This window comes from Drosophila tropicalis, unplaced genomic scaffold, assembly GCF_018151085.1.
Source record: "Drosophila tropicalis isolate 14030-0801.00 unplaced genomic scaffold, ASM1815108v1 contig_1063, whole genome shotgun sequence".
NCBI lineage: Eukaryota > Metazoa > Arthropoda > Insecta > Diptera > Drosophilidae > Drosophila > Drosophila tropicalis.
The window spans coordinates 1-19397 of NW_027172426.1; the positions used below are offsets into that span (position 1 = coordinate 1).

At 38.4% G+C, this 19397-nt stretch overlaps 1 protein-coding gene and 1 pseudogene across 1 annotated transcript; one reads left to right on the forward strand and one right to left on the reverse strand.

The window, feature by feature from the left end:
• Window positions 1-6277: 6277 nt before the first annotated feature.
• Window positions 6278-7407, reverse strand: LOC137572477 (protein obstructor-E-like). The gene is given in 3 exon segments (XM_068284233.1): window positions 6278-6582; window positions 6641-6876; window positions 7307-7407. Coding segments are annotated over 3 exon segments (642 nt in total).
• A 3040-nt stretch (window positions 7408-10447) lies between these two features.
• Window positions 10448-10946, forward strand: LOC137572595 (general odorant-binding protein 99a-like; annotated as a pseudogene).
• Window positions 10947-19397: the final 8451 nt, after the last annotated feature.

The window sequence follows — 19397 nt, forward strand, 5'->3', positions numbered from 1 at the left end:
ATCGTTACAATTGTGTAATAAATATGCTTTGTATAAAACATATGCACATAATATTACAACAATTATCAATAACAATATATTCGTGAATTTCAAATCAATATTTTGTGATTCAATCTTGTTAATTACGTTAGCAGTGGAATCCACTGTTTTAGTTTCTATTAACCCCATTACGGGTGTAGTATATTCCTCATTAAATTTGCTGATACTATTTTGAAGCATAAAAATTGGAGTGACTCTTTTTTTTTTTTTTGATCTACTAATGAAGTATAATTAACAAATTTCTACCTATTAGTTCGCATAGCTTTACGGGCTATACTTCTATTGAGCAGATAAGATTCCGCACAATTTAACAATGGGTTTTTTTTTACATTTGAAATTTTCTTATTTGTATGTGTAATACATGTAATATGTAATATTTAATATGTTTTTATAGTTATATCGATCTCAGCATGTCAGACGTCAGATGAGCAGCATCAGCTGGTCGTCGCTGGTTAGCCCGCTGATGCTCCCTCGAAGGCGTAAAAGGCGGCCTGTCTTTCACGCTCGTTGTCACCGCTGCTGTTGTCCAGGGCCTATGGGCTCATGCGGTACCGGTGCCGGTCAGCATACATGTGTACTCGCAATGTACACTGTCCAATGGTCCTGGGCAATCGTCAGGACACTCTTTTTCCCTTTTTGGTAGCTCTTTTGTTGGAGGAGGAGTTTTTTAGTTTTTATTGCTGTTATTTCAAAATGCACTGAGTGAGCGTGAGTTATGTTCTTTTTTGTTTTAAGTAACGTTGACTTTAAAAAGTCAAGTTCTTGTTGAAGCTTTTGGGCTGTTGCCCAGGGGTGGATTTTTGTTCGCATATAATAGCCACTTTATGTGTGCTATTCTTTTCTTTATTTTGTTTTGCACTCCCCCCTCTTGACATAACTCACTCTCTACTCACTCAGTTTTTGCATTTGTTGAACTCCACATTTCCCTCCAGCGATTGTAGATTTCCCTTGTCCAGGCCTTATTCCTTGACCTTTGTCACGGTCGCCATGTACTAAGTCCCATAATTCACAAAAATGCAACAATTATATTTTTTGCTTAGTTGCTGGTGTTTTCACTTAGTGTTCTGTTTATTGAATGAATTTTTAAATCTTAACAATTGTTCAGTATAGCTAAAGTCCGCGTGACTGCGCTGCCAGTGAAGCTAGCAGAGGAGCGGTAAGCTTATGTATATATGTTTACATAATTATGTATGGTTCGGGAGAGTGAGGACGTATCATGTTCACTTGGTGACTGAGTCGTTGCGCGTGTTTAGATATGCCGACTCAGCACTGTCCAGTACCATGCAATCATGGATGGTCTAATTACGGAAAAACGCATGGTACTTGAATGTGTATACATAAATATTGTGACAAAGTGCTACAATATATTTTCGATATTATTTATGAATTATGTATGTATGAAACTAGGTACAGTGTTCATTCGATAAGTGAACATGCTACAGTTTGTTATTTGTTATAGGACAAGACAAGAAAACAAACAGAAGAATGTGGTTAACAAGTTTAAATTTGATTAGGTAGCAGAAGCGTTTTGCTTTCTTTCATTAAGCCATGTCCTTTCCCTCCTTTTCTTTCCTCTCAAGTACGCTGATCCTGTTGGAAATTGACAAAGGAAATATTTATTAAAACCATAATTAAAAATAATATTGTTGAAAAACCTTGTTATGAAGGCAGGCACAGAATGTTGCAAGCGAGAGAGAGAGGAGGATTGAAAGTGATGCACATACAGGAATTTGTGGCTGTGCCAGATAAAATGGAATAGCAAGCGAAAAGCCACACGACGTCAAGGATTAAAAGATGCCGCTTGCTGGTTGGCTTCTGCTTGCCCTTACCCACAATAACAACATTATCAAGAACACACCCATATATATATACACGCTCACACATTCAGAGACTCCGACAGACACAGCGAACAACAAATTGCCCTTAAAGCGCAGAATAGCAGGATGATAACGGAGGGAGATGATAGGGAACGACACTGGGGATGGCAACGAGCTGGGTGGCACATACTATGTGTGTGTTTTTTTTTTTTTTTTTTTTTTATTTCATTTAAAACATTGCTAACATAATTACAAATAACATAACAAGGGAACAAACATACGAAGTCGGGCATAATGAAAAAAGGATTACGGTTACTGCGGGACGACTTGTCGGTATTGCTTCGTGAGCTTCATTAATTCGCCGAACTTTTCCTCTCCAACTGCCTAAGTTTCTTCATCACGTGTGCGGCGAAGGCGGCGGCCGCCTGCCACACGTTAGAGTTTGCGACCATCATCCCGGCGAGGTTACACTGCGTCACCGGCTCGCCCATGACTATGTGTGTGTGTATATATGTATAAAATGCGCCTTGTGGCTCTGGCAAATGACAAAAAGCGCAAGGCTATTAAATTAAATTAAATGAAATTGACCAAAAAACAAAAAATGGAAAAGGCGAAAAGAACAAGCCCAGGCAAGGACTCCTGTTGTATAGAAGAAGCACTTGGACGTGGACATCAGCTTGTTGAGAAGTCAGCGCCATAAATGTTGGAGTTAGCTTTTTTTTTCCTATTTTTCTTTTTTTAGCAGCTCAAACCTGTTTGCTGTAGTTGTAATCTATGAGTCTGTGAGTGCTTGTCTAGCATTTATATCATCATTAAAATTAATTAGAGTCAAAATGCTAAAAAGATTTGAACTGCCAAGCAAGGAGCTAGCCATTATCCATCAACACAAGTTGGCTAGTTGCAGTTACCAAGGAGTCCCATTCATTCTGTTTTGGCTTCGCTTTCTCTGTCTCTGTGTTTGTATCTGGTTCAATTATGCGGTTGGCAAAGTGAATGAGGTGGACAGTTAAATAACTTTGTTTAAGTTTAATCATTTTTGTTTATAAAACACTTTTATAACCATTGCATTCTCAACATTTCTTTTCTTTCACAAATCTGTTGAACTTGGTGGAATGTTAATAGCTAGAGAAATGGAGAAATTCTAGACAGACCACTGAAAGGAAGTTTTAATTGAAGATTGCCATGGCTTACTTCTTGAAAGTAAACCATTCTTGGCCACAATAACTACTACCATGACAAGAGGAGAAAACGTTCTTAAAACCTATTAAATTACAAGATGACAACCAGCGATAAGTCTGTAGGTGTAAGAGTAGCATTAAAAGCTCAACGATTGAATGCAAGCCAGCGACTTTATATGCTTCTACTTATTCACTGAAATCTCAAAAGCGCCAGAATGTAAGAGAAAAAGGAGAAAAAGGAGGAGAGAAAGAGAAAATCTGTGTAATGGCTACAAAGCGCTATACATACAGGACCAAGCTGAAAATTTCCTTTAGCAGCCCTAGCAAGTTGTGTCTTGAGTTTGTATAGTTTTATAATTTTTATTTAATTAGTTTTAAAACTTTTTGCAAAAATTTCAGAGTGTGTGGGAACTATAAATGCATACACACCGAGACACACACACACACACACACACACACATACACTCTGGATATAGGCCAATTTGTCTTCTGGATGCGGCAGGCAAAATTTTTGAAAGGCTACTCAGCAACAGAATTGAGGCAGCAATCAAGGCGGCTGGCGACCTCTCGCCTATGCAATTTGGATTCCGCAAGGCTATGTCGACTGTTGATGCCATCAAATCCGTCGTCGACACTGCGGCCAAGGCTATAGAGGGGCAACGATGGAAGGGAGGGCAAAAGCAGTATTGCCTTGTCACCACGCTGGACGTTAAAAATGCCTTTAACACAGCAAATTGGAACAACATTCTTGCAGCATTGCGAAACTTTAGAGTCCCGGAGTATCTCACAAGAACAATGGAGGACTACTTCAGGAACAGAGTTCTGTACTACAGATCACACGGAGGGACGCATACTTATGATGTAAAAGGAGGCGTACCCCAAGGATCCGTTCTTGGCCCTCTACTTTGGAATGCAATGTACGACGGAATCTTGCGCATCCAACTTCCGAGTGGCGCGCGACTGGTGGGCTTCGCTGACGATGTTGCCATAGTAGTGGTGGCTAAATATCTGGCACAAGCCGAGGAAATAACTGCGCGTTCCATCGGAATGGCTAAAGACTGGCTAGCTTCTGCAGGTCTCGAGCTTGCAGTACAAAAGACGGAAGCTGTGCTAATAAGTAGTCGTAAAACGGTTGAGGTTGCCAACATCATCGTGGACGCCACCACGATTACCTCTTCACGGGCCATCAGGTATCTCGGTATACACCTGGACACGCGCCTGTCCTTCAAGGAGCATCTGGAGCTTGTTGGAGCCAGGGCAGCTGAGCTGGGACGGTCACTTAGCCGCATCATGCTCAACAGCAGAGGCCCAAAACAGGGTAGGCGCCTGCTCCTGATGAATGTCATGAAGTCCACTATGCTCTATGGGGCACCAGCCTGGGCTAATGCCATGACGGTCAAGACATATAGGAGACGCCTAGAGACCACATACCGTCTTGCGGCGCTGAGGGTCTGTTGCGGCTTCCGCACAATATCAGACGATGCAGCTCTTGTTATAGCAGGTATGACGCCCATCGACCTGCTAGCACATGAAGCACAACGCATCTATGCCACCAAGATGGAGTCAGCGCCGAGTCCTGCTGAGCTAAAGGTTGTCAAGGCTGCGGCACGTCCAGGAAAGCTGGGACGCTTGGCAACTTCGCTGGACGAACTCGATCAAGGGCAGGTGGACATTCAGGCTTATTCCCGATCTGAAAATGTGGCTGCAACGGAAGCATGGCGAGGTTACTTTCGAGCTGACACAGATACTCAGCGGTCATGGATGCTTTGGGGAATATCTCTTCAGATTTGGTCACCAGGCGAGTGCGGAATGCACTTGGTGCAGGAACGGTGAGTCGGAGAGTCCTGATCATGCTCTCTTCGCATGCACTATGTTTGCGACAGAAAGGCAGGCGGCCGAACTGCTGTGTGGTGAGCCATTATCTTCACAGAATCTGGTTCCACTGATGACGTTAAACCAACGAAATTGGACAGCTATTTGCACCTTTGCGAAACAGGTGATCAGCAAGCTTCGCGCGCGCGAAAGGCAGCGCAATACAGGCGGGGTCTGAGAAGCCCACATCCCCCCTCCCCCACACACCCTGCGATGCAATACCCCCAGGCGGTCCCGCAGTCTCCTATATCTTCAATCTCCCACTTTCTTCTCCTTCTTTCGATTATACCTATCTTTCTTGGTTGCCACCTGTTTTCTTTTTTGTTAACCTATTTGTAATTCCTTTTTTACCAAATAAACGAATTAAAAAAAAAAAAAAAAAAAAAAAAACACACACACATACAAAAGTCACACAATCATACAACTATAGCTAAAGTCAAGCAAGGCTAAAGTAAAGTTGCCAGATTTTATGAGTTAAGAGAAACTAGCCTAGCCCTTTACACCGTCTCCGGTAACCCTCCATGAGCAAACTATTGCCACATGCACATAGGAGCCAGCTTCTCCAGCTAACTCCCGCTTGCATGTGTGTGTGTGTTCTGGTTATGCCTGCAATTGTGTTGATAATTTGAAAATTCATTTAAAGTTTTTGTATCGCGTTTTTGTTTATAGAATCAAATGAATAATTAACAAAGTTCTTGTGCATTTGAAAAGACGTCGACATTGTCGGCAACGACAACGACAATTCCACCGAAGGAAGACTCTAAATGCTGGTCGAAAATGGCTGGCAACTTTTCATTTGTGGCAAATATGGCTGGCGTCAGAAAGTTTTATGTTTGCTTATTATTTACAGACTCTGTAGAACATGTCGGCCACATAAATATATTTTTTTGGTTTTTTATGTATATTTTGTTGTTGTTTTTTTCTTAAGTATAAAATAAAATTATAAACTTATAAACAATGAGCACTTAAATTTACAAGTCTCTAATTTTTATGCTTCATTTTTTTTTTTCTTGTTGTTGTGAAAGAATTCATCTTTCCTCGATGTTCTTTTTCTGTCTGTCTAACGTTTCTTTGAATTTGATGAATTTTAAAAAATTTTGTGAGTTAAAAAAAAAAACAGAAACATAAAAAGGGAAACAAGATGGAATTGACTCAAAGACTCAAAGGGGAGAAACACATGCGAAAATAAATTAGAAAAGAAAAAGAGATATAGCATGATAGATTGGGCGATATTTGAATCTGTCTGGGTCTTTTCATGATATGACAGTGAGAGGAAGCAAACAGAACAAACCAAAGCATAATTCTCACAAAACATCCCATACATACATACGTGTGTATAGAAATTATAATTATACAAGTGTAAATATTCACTTACCATCCGGGAACATCCTCGGGATCCTCACAGTTGCCTGTGCCATCAGAATCACCAATTTTGAAGACTGTGCCAATTGGGCAAACATATTCGCGAGCAACTCCCTCCAGACAGATGTAGTATTTTCGGCAATCCTCGGGATGAGCATGACGTGAGAAGGAACGAGCATTGGCCAGTTCACCAGCAGCTGGGCATGTAAAACCATTGGCAACCTCTGCAATTGAAAGAAAAGTTTAATCAATTTCCATGTGATTTTACTTTTCTTTGCCGAGACGAGCACAGTGTGGTGTGGTAATCGGTGGTTCTATAACCAATAATCTCATTAAATAAGTATACATTAGAATACCTTTCGATGGACTCACGCATTGTGCGATCGCCACAATCAACGTTGTGCAAATAGTCACAGTTCTCAGTTAAAAATTTGGAATCTGAGGCATCGAAAGCCAAACCATTGCCGCATGTCTTGAGCTCGGAAACGCCATTGTCACATTTCCAGTATTTATCGCAAGATGTCTCATGTTGATAGAAGCCAAAGTCATCAGGACACTTGAAGCTCTGTTGGGCCACAGCTGCAAATGGAATGGAAATTATAAGTAAACTTATATTGCAACTCTTTCAGCAAATATTTAAACAAAACAATGCAACAGCAGCAGGCACAGCACAATTTCTATTTAGATTAGAGACCTTTAAGCTGCTGTTACCAAATGAGACCCACACACACACACAGACAGACAAATTGGTAAGCCTGTTTAAACAATTACCAAATGCCAATGTATAAATATTTATGATTTATGCTCATTTACTAAGATGAGACAATTTGTCATCTTACCCAAGAGGCATTCACTTTTAAAACTCATTGTAACTGACAATGAGTTGACAATTGTCAATAAATTTTGCAGACAACTTTCGGCAGATGTAAAAGATATGTATACAAACCTGTATCAGATGTATCGTTGACAGCTCAGGGCCAACTGCACTTACTTTTTTTTTTTGTTTTGCCAGCTTGTTACTTTTGGATATGAAATTACATCGTTACCAACGAGTGAACCGGCCGAGAGTTGAAGCACCTGAAACTCGTCATCAAAGACTTATCTTCCCTGTTTTCGGCTCCATTCTTTTTTAACTGCATCTCTTACACTCTTTCTCTCTGGTCCTCAATGCAACCGCAAAACGTAACGAAGTAAATTGCATTTATACAACTAACTATTTTTGTTGGGGACTGCCCCACGCATTTTATTTAAAATCAAATGGCAATAGTCAAAAAATAATTATACACGTGCACAATGGAAAAGGATGCCGCCCCTCTCCTCTCCCTCTCTCTCTCTCTTAACGCAATCAAAATGAACAAATATTCGCCACTCGACAACCACATCACTGCACCACCGAGTAGCTACTTCTTCTGCCCTCTGTCCATGTGCGATAATCTAATTGCAAAGCCGCAGAGCTGTGGTTACATTGCATTTCCAATGCTCAATCAGAGATGGGGCACAAAAGTGCAGCCTCTAAGCCACGCCCAACTTAGACATCAAAAAAATATTGCAGGTAAAAGAGAATAATCAGGGTTAAAGGTCGTGCCTCTGACCGCAGGAAGGCAGCAATTGTGAGATAAAATGTGGGCGGTGTGGAAAATTGGGTTAGAGAAAAAGAAAAATCATCGACCCATGCTTGCTTTCTTACGCTTGCCTAAACAACATGCAATTTTCATTTTCATTTTATGTAAACTAATCAAATATCTAAAAATTTACACTATACTCCACGCACACACACACAAACGCGTACACACTTCAAGCACACACACACACAAACGCGTACACACACATGTGCTGTCTGAGCTGGCGTAAACTTTTGTATCAATAAAATGATTTTGTAGAATTTAATTAAAAAATTTTGTTTTCATTTGGCATCATTGAGTGACCTTGTGTTTGCGTTGTTTTTGTTGCTGTTTATCTACTGCTACATCCGTTTGTGTAATGGTTGCGTGTAAATTTAAATACTAATTATCCGACGCATATTTGAGTTTATCGCAAACTATCGAGTGCGATCAAAAATATGTGGCGAATTCATAACCGTAATGCATCTCTGTAGAAGCTTTGCAGCGTAACCGCAGCTAACTTCATAAAGGGAAGGCTTTGAGAATAGAAGGGAAAGGGTATATAAGAACCTTCCAAGCACACTTCCACCTCTTTTCATTATTCTGGCTTAACGACGAATTGCTTTCGTTCCCCGAATAATAAAGTGAACAGTTAAAATATTTTTCTTGTGAAAATCACCAAATAAATAAATTCACTCGGGTTAAGCCCAGCAACAAGCTAAAAAGTAAAAGGCAGCTGGAATAATTAAATTTTTTGGATACCAATATCGACCTAGAGGCATAGGAGGCGTAAGCCTAACCTAAAGACCTCGTGGTGAACCCTATAACCATAGGTTATTCAGCCTCCACATTATATTCATTTCACAGGTATGTCGACTAGGAATTTTTTTTTGACATTCGTCTAAAATCACATTATTTGATCTAGGAAAAATTTAACACCAACACCACATGGCCAAGACGACAATTCAACCAAACTCTACAGAAGGAGAAAATTAAATCGCTGGTTTTAAACATAAGTCAACAGTGACGTCATAGTTTGGCCGGTTTGAATTGTTAGCTGTCACAAGGCGAAAAGTTGTGTGTAAAAGGAGAGAAAATTATAAAGTGGTCATACAGAAAATTTGAAATAAACATACTCAGTTACAAAAATTGTTAGCAAAAAAAAAAAAAAATTAATATTAGTTGTCGGGGTTGTAAACGAAAAAAATTGTAATTGCAGAAGAAACGAAAATTTTTATTGCAATTAAAATTGTCAAATCTAAAACGGATAGAAAGATACCCTTTTTCAGCACACCTATTTTAGAGTCAATTTTTTTATTGTGAGTTTGTGTGTCGGTATTAAGCATATATAATTCGTATAATTCGTTAAAACAAAACCATAAAAAGTATATTTAAAAACATCAAAACAGGCACATGATCCAGCTGCTGAAGGCCTTCATCGGTGGACTTTCCAAAATGTAAGTGTATTCCTTTTATCACTTTTACCTTTTTACCGCTAGGGCGCATAACATATGGTGATTAAGAGTAAAGTGCAAAAGAAAACCAGAGGGCCGGGGCTAACTTCGACCGCGTCAAAGTTTGTATACCCTTGCAAATTTTTTGGTAACTGTATCCTTACCTATTAGCCTTCAATGTGGAAGAACGTTTTATCTAAAAAGGCTTATGCTTGCGAAGGAAAGACCTACAATCATAGGAAATAATTATACCCTTGCAAAAAGGGTATATTAATTTTGGTCAGAAGTGTGCAACGCATAGAACGAAGCATCTCCTACCATACAAAGTATATATATTCTTGATCGAGACGAGTTCAAATAGCCATGTCCGTCCGTCCGTCCGTCCGTCTGGATCAACGCAAACTCCTCGTAAGAGCTACAGAGCTGAAATTTTTGGGGTTGTATATCTCGGATTCAGCCGGATCGGACCACTATATCATATAGCACCCATACAAACCCCAAAGTCACAAACAGTGACTTTTCTCAATAACTTCGTTATTTTCTGTTCTTTTATCGTGAAACTTAATATTTAAGAGTGTATTACGCCTATTTACTACTGTGCCAAATTTGATCAAGATCGGGCGACTATATCATATAGCTCCCATAGGAACGATCGGTCGAAAACAGTGACTTTTGTAAATAACTGCGTTACTTTTAACGCGATTGCTTTCAAATTGAACATTTGTTAGTTTAATATATCTGTTAATGACTTTGACAAATTTGATAAAGATCGGGTGACTATATCATATAGCTCCCATAGGAACGATCGGTGAAAAACAGTGACTATGATCAATATCTTCCTTATTTCCTATGACTGAAGGCCTTTCTTTCGCATGCATAAGCCTTTTTAGATAAAACGTTCTTCCACATTGATGGCTAATAGGTAAGGAAAGAGTTACCAAAAAAGTTGCAAGGGTATACAAACTTTGACGCGGTCAAAGTTAGCCCCGGCCCTCTGGTTTTTGGTTTTTTAAGAGCAAACTGACTTTTATAAAAAAATTATGAAAAATCTTAAAGCTGGCTGGCTACCTCGACACATTCGCACGCGAGCCCTGCAAGAAACCAATCGAAGAGTCGGAAGAGACATGAAATCTTATACACTTCTGTTCATTGTGATTGCTGTTGTAGCCGTGGCCCAGGTAACTAAGCAACTAGCTAACTAACTAACGAACTACCACTCAAATTCCTCTGTTTTGTCAAAGACTTCAGCCAAATTTCAATTACGCACACACGATGATGCCGAAAAAGCATTCGAGGAGTGCCGTGAGGAATTTTATGTGCCCGATGACATTTACGAGAAATATTTGAATTACGAATTTCCCGCCCATAGACGGACCAATTGCTATGTAAAGTGTTTTGTGGAGAAACTTGGCCTGTTCACCGAAAACAAAGGTTTCAATGAGAAGGCCATCATAAGTCAATTCACTGCCAAAAAATTCCAAAGATCTGGAGTCTGTGCGTCATGGTCTGGAGAAGTGCATCGATCACAATGAGGCCGAATCGGATGTGTGCGTCTGGGCTAACCGAGTCTTCTCTTGCTGGCTGCCCATTAATCGTCATGTGGTCCTCAAGACCTTTGCCTGAGTTCTCTATATATTTACATATATAATGTGATATTTTGTAGTCTGTTGAATAAAATCTGCTCGAAACTGACCTATGCCAAGGAGAGGGAGAGAAAGAGAGAGAGTCAGTAAGCTCACTCTCCGTGGCTGCTTGGTTTGCTGTTGTGCATCTACTATATAGTGCGTTGTTCAGCATTCATTGAACTCTCGGGCATGATAAGAACTTTTTGTGGGTATTTGTTTGGGTGTTTGTAAATTGGGTCTTCGTGTTTAGTTCTGATGTTGTGTTTTATTGTACCTTGTATTTCACCTTTCCTATACTGGATATCGCTAAATTCATGCAATATTTTCTTTAACATTTCTATTTCTTCTGAATTTAAATGATCAAGTCTAAATTCGTTTCTTTCCTCGATACCGTTATTTATTTCATGTGCGAATGCTTCATATTCGAACTCTGGGGGAGGATAAGGTATTGATTCTTCTTTTTCTTCTTTATTGGTGTATTTGAAATAGAATTTGTGGTTTGATAACGTTACACTATTTTCTTCGTATTTAATAACGGCCTGACATGCTTTGAGATATTTTCTTCCTAATAGTATGTCATATGTTGATAAAAATTTATGGCAATAAAATTTTTTATGGTTTGGGCAAAGTTTGCTTGGTGCAAAAGATACGCTTTTGTTAAGCTCAATTATTCCTTTTATTGTTTGAACATTTAAATTTTCTGATGTTTCTGGAAAATTGAAATAATTTTCGTTGATAATATTTATTGGAGAGCCTGTATCTATAACGCACTTTAAAGGAATGTTTTTGATTTTTAGTTGGACATAAGGATTTGATTGGAGGTGTTCGGTTGATCTATTTGATCCAACTGTTCTGTCTGAGCTATCTGATCCGAGGCTGATTGATGGAAATTTTCGGACCATTCCATTTTACTCTGACCGCTGGTACTCTCTCTTTCCCTTTTAGTGGGTTGATTTACCACAGGGTTTTGATTCTGAGGTTGATTCTGAATCTGATAATTAAGGGGATTTTCTTGTCTGCCCTGATTAAGATTTTGTTGAAATTCTTCTCGAAGCTGTTGGTTATTTTGGGAATTGGTATGATTTGAATTATTGTATTGGTGGTTTTGCTTATAATAGTTCTGACCTGAATTGTTTTGGTTTGATTTGTAATTCGAATTTCCTGAATTACTTTGATTGTTAGTTTTGGGATTCTCTGTGGTAAAAGACTTATGTTCTAAATCTTCAATAAACTTACGAAGGTTTCCTTCAAAGGAAGTATGGTATAGCCGTCGTAGTAGCTCTTCATAAGGCGTTTGTACCTTATATTCGCTGATGATGGCGGCCCGCATCTCGCTGATAGTTCCAGTGTCATCTTGGATTAGAATATATTTAGAACTTCAAGATTCGATGTCGCGCTTTTGACTGCACAAAAGGTTCTTTTGCGGATAAAACGAAAAAAATTTTCGAGGGCTTTGTGCTTTAGTTGCTTACAGCTCCTTTACTTGTTTTTAGCACAAAAAGTCTTGATCACGGGCCAACCTGATTTGATATCTGTAGCGGTGGCTTGGCACAAGTTTCGCACAATTTATTTAATGATACAAAAAGTTTTGCGTAATAACGCAACCTTCGATTCGATATCCGTAACGGTCGCTTATACACAAAGTTTTGCACGCACTAAATTATTTCGTTTTATCCTACCGACTGCGCCAGTTATAAATCCAATTCTTTTATTAATTAAAAAAAATATGGATTGGTGAGACTCAAAAACGATCTTTATTGAAACAAAGCGTCTTAAGAACTAACTTATGATTATTCATACAGATGTGATTAAAGTTCGGTTAAAAAGCTTCTAATATTAGTATTGGGAGCTTTTGATCTGGTGACAAGGGATCTGAATTTTGATTGGATTATTGATTTTTTGCTTACTAAGCGTTCTCACGCTTGGAAGATTTTTTGGGGACATTTGTTTATAGGATTTTTGTTTAGTCTCGGTTGCAGTAAACATCCGCTGTTTTCTAGACTAAAGGGGGGATCAAGTTGTGTGGGTGATTGGAGTGGGAAATTGAGTGGTGTGAGTGGATGGAGCGGCGGATATATTACTATATATATGTGAGGTTGGATTGGCAACGCCGAATGGCCAAACCACCTCAAACAGCTGTTAGACGACGGCATGGCAAGCGATCTATATGAGACGGTGTGGCAAGCGATCTATATGAAGACGATTGTGGCAATACTGCTACGAGACGAGGAAGAAGAACTTTTAAAGACGAGCCAACGACGAGAACACGTATATTAAAGAAGTATTAAAGACGAAAAAGAAGTAAAGAAGTTTATTAAAAAGAAGTAAAGAAGTGTTAAAGACGAAAGACGTGTAAAACCCTAAAGGCGAAACAATTACCATTCAATTCATTATTATAGTTACTAAAACCTAATTATAATCTAAAATAAAACCTATTCTCATATAACTAAATATAAATCAAACGGGACTACTTATTTCTACGGATTCGAAACCTAGTCCCACAAAATTGGGCGCTCGTCCGCGATCGGTAAAAAGAGAATAGTGAAAAGAGAATGCTGAAAAGTGAATTGTGAAAAGAAAACTGTGAAAATATTGCTAACTGTGAAAAGATTGTTATAAAAAAAAAAAAAAGTATAAAGAAGTGAAAGGAAAAAGTGACTAATAGTATATAAATGCTGTAAAAAATAACCCAATTTTTTCCCCATCATAACCAAAATGCCGTGTTTAAAAAATTTCATTAATGCTAAAATTGCTAGTGCCAGTAAAGCAAGCATTACTGCTTTGCATAAATTTGTATATTAGCGAGAGGGAGACAGAAATAATCGGCAGCGGTTAAAGAGAATTTTCTGGATTCAGCTTCGATGAGAATGACGCGCAATACGAAAGCAAGAAAATATACGTTGAACAGAACTTGTCAGAACGTGATCTCGTTTCTATATGTAGCATACTCGGTATTGAGCACGACGTAGAGAATTTGCAGTCACATATATTCCACGAACTTCGCAGTTTGTTTTGTGAAAACGAAGAGCGCAACGACGAAAGCAGCGACGAATTCGACGACCAAGAGGGTAACGAAAGTGCCGCTCACAGTAGTGTGTACAATGATGCAGAAGAAAACGTTGAACAGAAAGAGAAAGAGAATTCACAAAGATGTAAAAAAAACAGTGGAGACGAAAAACGTTACGGTGACATTTCTATGCGTTTTGGTATGAATTTTCGTGACATAGAGGACAAATTACAACATTCGATGGAACAAATTCAATTGGAATTGAGGAATGGCTTTCAGAATTCGAAGATCAGACTCTTTTGACGGACTTTAATGACCTTCAGAAATTAGTTTTTGCAAAAAAGTCGCTAAGAGGCAATGCCAAGCTATTTGTTTTCAGTGAAAGAGGTATTAATTCTTGGTCAATACTCAAAAATGCACTATTAAGCGAGTTCAGGCAGACCGTATCGAAAATATGCCAAGTAACGTAATATCCAAAAATAAAGAAGTCAGCTGTTATAGTTGTGGACATAAAGGCCATATAGCAAGTGATTGCAGCAATAAAGACAAAAGGTCGAAAATGTTTTAAGTGTAACCAATTTGGGCATATTGCCACTAATTGCAGTCAAGTTGAATATAAATATGAACAATAGGTGAATGCGTATACTCTACAATGTCAAAGTAAAATTAGGAGTAAAACAGTGTTAATAGAGAATATAAATTGTTCGGCTTTATTTGATACAGGCAGCAAATTCAATGTTATGCGCGAAGACTTATTCAAAGAACTAAGTGACCAAAAACTTTTGTCGTGTGGTGTAAGTCTTATTGGATTTGGCGGTGATCGTGATGAGAATATAATTAGACCAATTGGACATTTCGAAAAATCAATTAAAATCGATAATGATGACTATGTTCTTGACTTTTATGTTGTTCCGATGAAGTGTATGGATATTAAAATAATCATTGGTGAACAGATTTGCCTTCTTGCCGAATTAATTTTTAATCGTTATGTCGAGAATGAGATCGAGATTTTTGAATTGAATATAATGAAAATTGAAGCTATCGCGAATAATGACGAAATAAATATAGATCAAGCTGCGGATGAAAAAGCTAAAATTGAAGTTTGAGAATTAATTGAAAACTATAAGCCTGTTAAAACAAAGTCTACCCAAATCGAAATGAACATAGCGTCCGCGCAGACTACCGTTTTCAAGAAGCCAAAATAGTCGACGAACAAATAGATGAGTGGATAAACAACGATATAATTAAAGAATCTAATTCAGAGTTTGCAAGTCCTGTAGTCCTTGTCAAACAGCGTGACGGCTCACCGAGACTTTGTATTGATTTTAGACGCATCAATAAGGTAATTGTAAAAGATCGTTTTCCCCTGCCTCTTATTGAAGACCAACTTGATAGACTCCAAGATGCAAAGGTATTCAGTACAATAGATCTGAAAAACGGATTTTTCACGTACCAGTGGCCGAATCAAGTAAGAAGTACACATCGTTTGTCACTCAGAATGGCCAATTTCAATTTAAGAAAGTACCTTTTGGGCTCTCAATTCGCCTGGTGTGTTTCAACGGCACATTAACGCAATATTTCGACCCTTACTAGCCGAGGAATTGCACTTCCCTACGACGTAATAATTCCAGGAAAAGATGAAAAAGAAGCTGTTTTAAATTTAAAAGAAATCATTACTACCTGCAAAGATTATGGACTGGAACTCAACATTAAGAAGTGTCATTTTTTGAAAAGACGAATCCAATTCTTAGGACATATTATTGAAAACCAGATGTTGTATCCAACAACCGAAAAGATTGAAGCTGTTTCTAAATTCAAAATTCCTCAGACACCTAAGCAATTGCAAAGTTTTTTGGATTTTAGTGGGTATTTCAGAAAATTTATACCCAACTACGCAATCATTGCAAAGCCATTAACAGACTTGTTGAAATCCAATAATAAATTCTATCTAGGTGCAGCAGAAGAGCATGCTATCAATTTATCATAGAAGAAGTTGACCGAAAATCCAGTTTTAAAGATATATAACCAGAAGTACGAAACCGAAGTTCATACAGATGCTACAATAGATGGATTTGGTGCTGTCCTATTGCAAAAATCAGATGAAGACGACGAATTACACCCTGTTTATTTTATGAGTAAGAAGACTACAGATGCACAGCGCAAGTATTCGAGTTATGAGCTGGAAGTTCTAGCAGTCATCGAGGCCTTGAACAAGTTTAGAGTTTACTTTTTAGGAATCAATTTTCGTTTGATAACTGACTGCAATGCTTTTACGAAGACACTTGATAAGCAAAGTTTGTGCACAAGAGTTGCACGTTGGGTCGTATTTCTACAAGAGTATAATTTCAAAGTTGAACATCGTCCTGGAACACGTATGAAGCATGTAGACGCCCTGAGTAGATATCCAATATTGACAATAACTGAAGATAGTATGAGTATCGGGTTGAAGCAAGCTCAAATGCAAGATGAACAACTTAAAGTACTTACCGATAAAAAGCAGCCCTATGACAACTATGTTTTGAAGTCAGATATTTTGTACAAGCTTGTAAATGACGTCGAATTAATTGTAGTACCAAACAGTATGCAGAAACAAATAATTGGCTGAGCACATGACAGAGGTCACTTCGCAATCAAAAAAACTAAGGAGTTGATTTGCAAGGATTATTATATACCAAACATCGAGGATAAAATCGAAAAATACATCAGCTGCTGTATACCGTGTATCATGGGTAATCGCAAAAGAGGTAAGCAGGAAGGTCTGCTACATCCACTGCAAAAGAAGACGTCCCGTTGCACACATATCATGTAGATTTTTTGGGTCCCCTTGACTCGACGCATAAGAATTATAAGCATATCCTAGCCGTAATTGACTCATTCACTAAATTCTGTTGGCTTTATCCGACGAAGTCAACAACTGCAAACGAAGTTACAGCAAAGCTGTCTGCACAGAGTTAGATGAAAACATTAAATTGTTGAAAACGACAACTGGTCTACCCCGAGTAAACGGACAAGTTGAGAGGTTGATTGCAACTATAATTTCAGTACTATCTAAGCTCAGCATCGACGATCCAACTAAATGGTACAAACACGTATCCAGAGTCCAACAAGCAATTAATTCCACATATGCTAGAAGTATTAATTCCACACCTTTCGAGCTGCTAATAGGAGTAAAGATGCGGACCAAAGACGACGATCAGCTAAAAAAATAATTAATGATGAAACCATACCAAATTGTTAAAGTAAAGCAAAACAATGCATACTATGTACTAAAGATGGGAAGTTCAGAAGGTCCGAAGAACACGTCAACGTGTGCTGAATATATGAAGCTATGGTCAACAGACTATGATGATGATGAAAACGGCGTATTCGGGCCGAATGCTTAGTCAGGACGGCCGGATGTGGGGTTGGATTGGCAACGCCGAATGTCCAAACCACCTCAAACAGCTGTTAGATGACGGCATGGCAAGCGATCTATATGAGACGATGTGGCAAGCGATCTATATGAGACGAGGTGGCAAGCGAATCACAAAAACGACGATGTGGCAATGCTGCTACGAGACGAGGAAGAAGAACTTTTTAAGACGAGCCAACGACGAGAACACGTGTATTAAAGAAGTATTAAAGACGAAAAAGAAGTAAAGAAGTTTATTAAAAGATGTAAAGAAGTGTTAAAGACGAAAGACGTGTAAAACCCTAAAGGCGAAACAATTACCATTCAATTCATTATTATAGTTACTAAAACCTAATTATAATCTAAAATAAAACCTGGTTAGAGATTGCGACCTATTGAAATTTAAATTGAATTTAAACCGGCTCGAGGTCAATCTTACAAAAGAAGATTATTTCAAAGGTAACACACAAAAAAGGGTGAGCAGGTTGTCTGTATAGCTATTTCAAGAACTACCAAGTTCTATCATCAGCAGACTTTGCTAAAGAACTCCAGAATTGCAATAGCCATACCATGTCTTCAACGCTAAAACTAGTTGGGAATTACATTGCCAACTAAATGAAAAAGAAAAGCTGGCGAAGCCTACAATACCGAAGACCACCTTTTGTGCATTACCCTTAGGCGCTATGAAATATTAGTGTAAGAGCTTCGCCCTTAACAAACTAAATTCAAGACCTGTTTCTTTTTATACACGGTATATTGTACCATATAGAAAAAGGGTTTTTTTTATTCAAAAAAATGACCTCGAGCCGGTTTAAATTCAATTTAAATTTCAATAGGTCGCAATCTCTAACCAGATAACACTAACGGAAGGCACGCCGTTATTTTTGGAATTTTATTCCAAAAAAACCCCTTTTTCTATATGGTACAATATACCGTGTATAAAAAGAAACAGGTCTTGAATTTAGTTTGTTAAGGGCGAAGCTCTTACACTAATATTTCATAGCGCCTAAGGGTAATGCACAAAAGTTGGTCTTCGGTATTGTAGGCTTCGCCAGCTTTTTCGCTTCATTTAGTTGGCAATGTAATTCCCAACTAGTTTTAGCGTTGAAGACATGGTATGGCTATTGCAATTCTGGAGTTCTTTAGCAAAGTCTGCTGATGATAGAACTTGGTAGTTCTTGAAATAGCTATACAGACAACCTGCTCACCCTTTTGTGTGTTACCTTTGAAATAATCTTCTTTTGTAAGATTGACCTCGAGCCGGTTTAAATTCAATTTAAATTTCAATAGGTCGCAATCTCTAACCAGATAACACTAACGGAAGGCACGCCGTTATTTTTGGAATTTTATTCCAAAAAAACCCCTTTTCTATATGGTACAATATACCGTGTATAAAAAGAAACAGGTCTTGAATTTAGTTTGTTAAGGGCGAAGCTCTTACACTAATATTTCATAGCGCCTAAGGGTAATGCACAAAAGGTGGTCTTCGGTATTGTAGGCTTCGCCAGCTTTTTTCGCTTCATTTAGTTGGCAATGTAATTCCCAACTAGTTTTAGCGTTGAAGACATGGTATGGCTATTGCAATTCTGGAGTTCTTTAGCAAAGTCTGCTGATGATAGAACTTGGTAGTTCTTGAAATAGCTATACAGACAACCTGCTCACCCTTTTGTGTGTTACCTTTGAAATAATCTTCTTTTGTAAGATTGACCTCGAGCCGGTTTAAATTCAATTTAAATTTCAATAGGTCGCAATCTCTAACCAGATAACACTAACGGAAGGCACGCCGTTATTTTTGGAATTTTATTCCAAAAAAACCCCTTTTTCTATATGGTACAATATACCGTGTATAAAAAGAAACAGGTCTTGAATTTAGTTTGTTAAGGGCGAAGCTCTTACACTAATATTTCATAGCGCCTAAGGGTAATGCACAAAAGGTGGTCTTCGGTATTGTAGGCTTCGCCAGCTTTTTCGCTTCATTTAGTTGGCAATGTAATTCCCAACTAGTTTTAGCGTTGAAGACATGGTATGGCTATTGCAATTCTGGAGTTCTT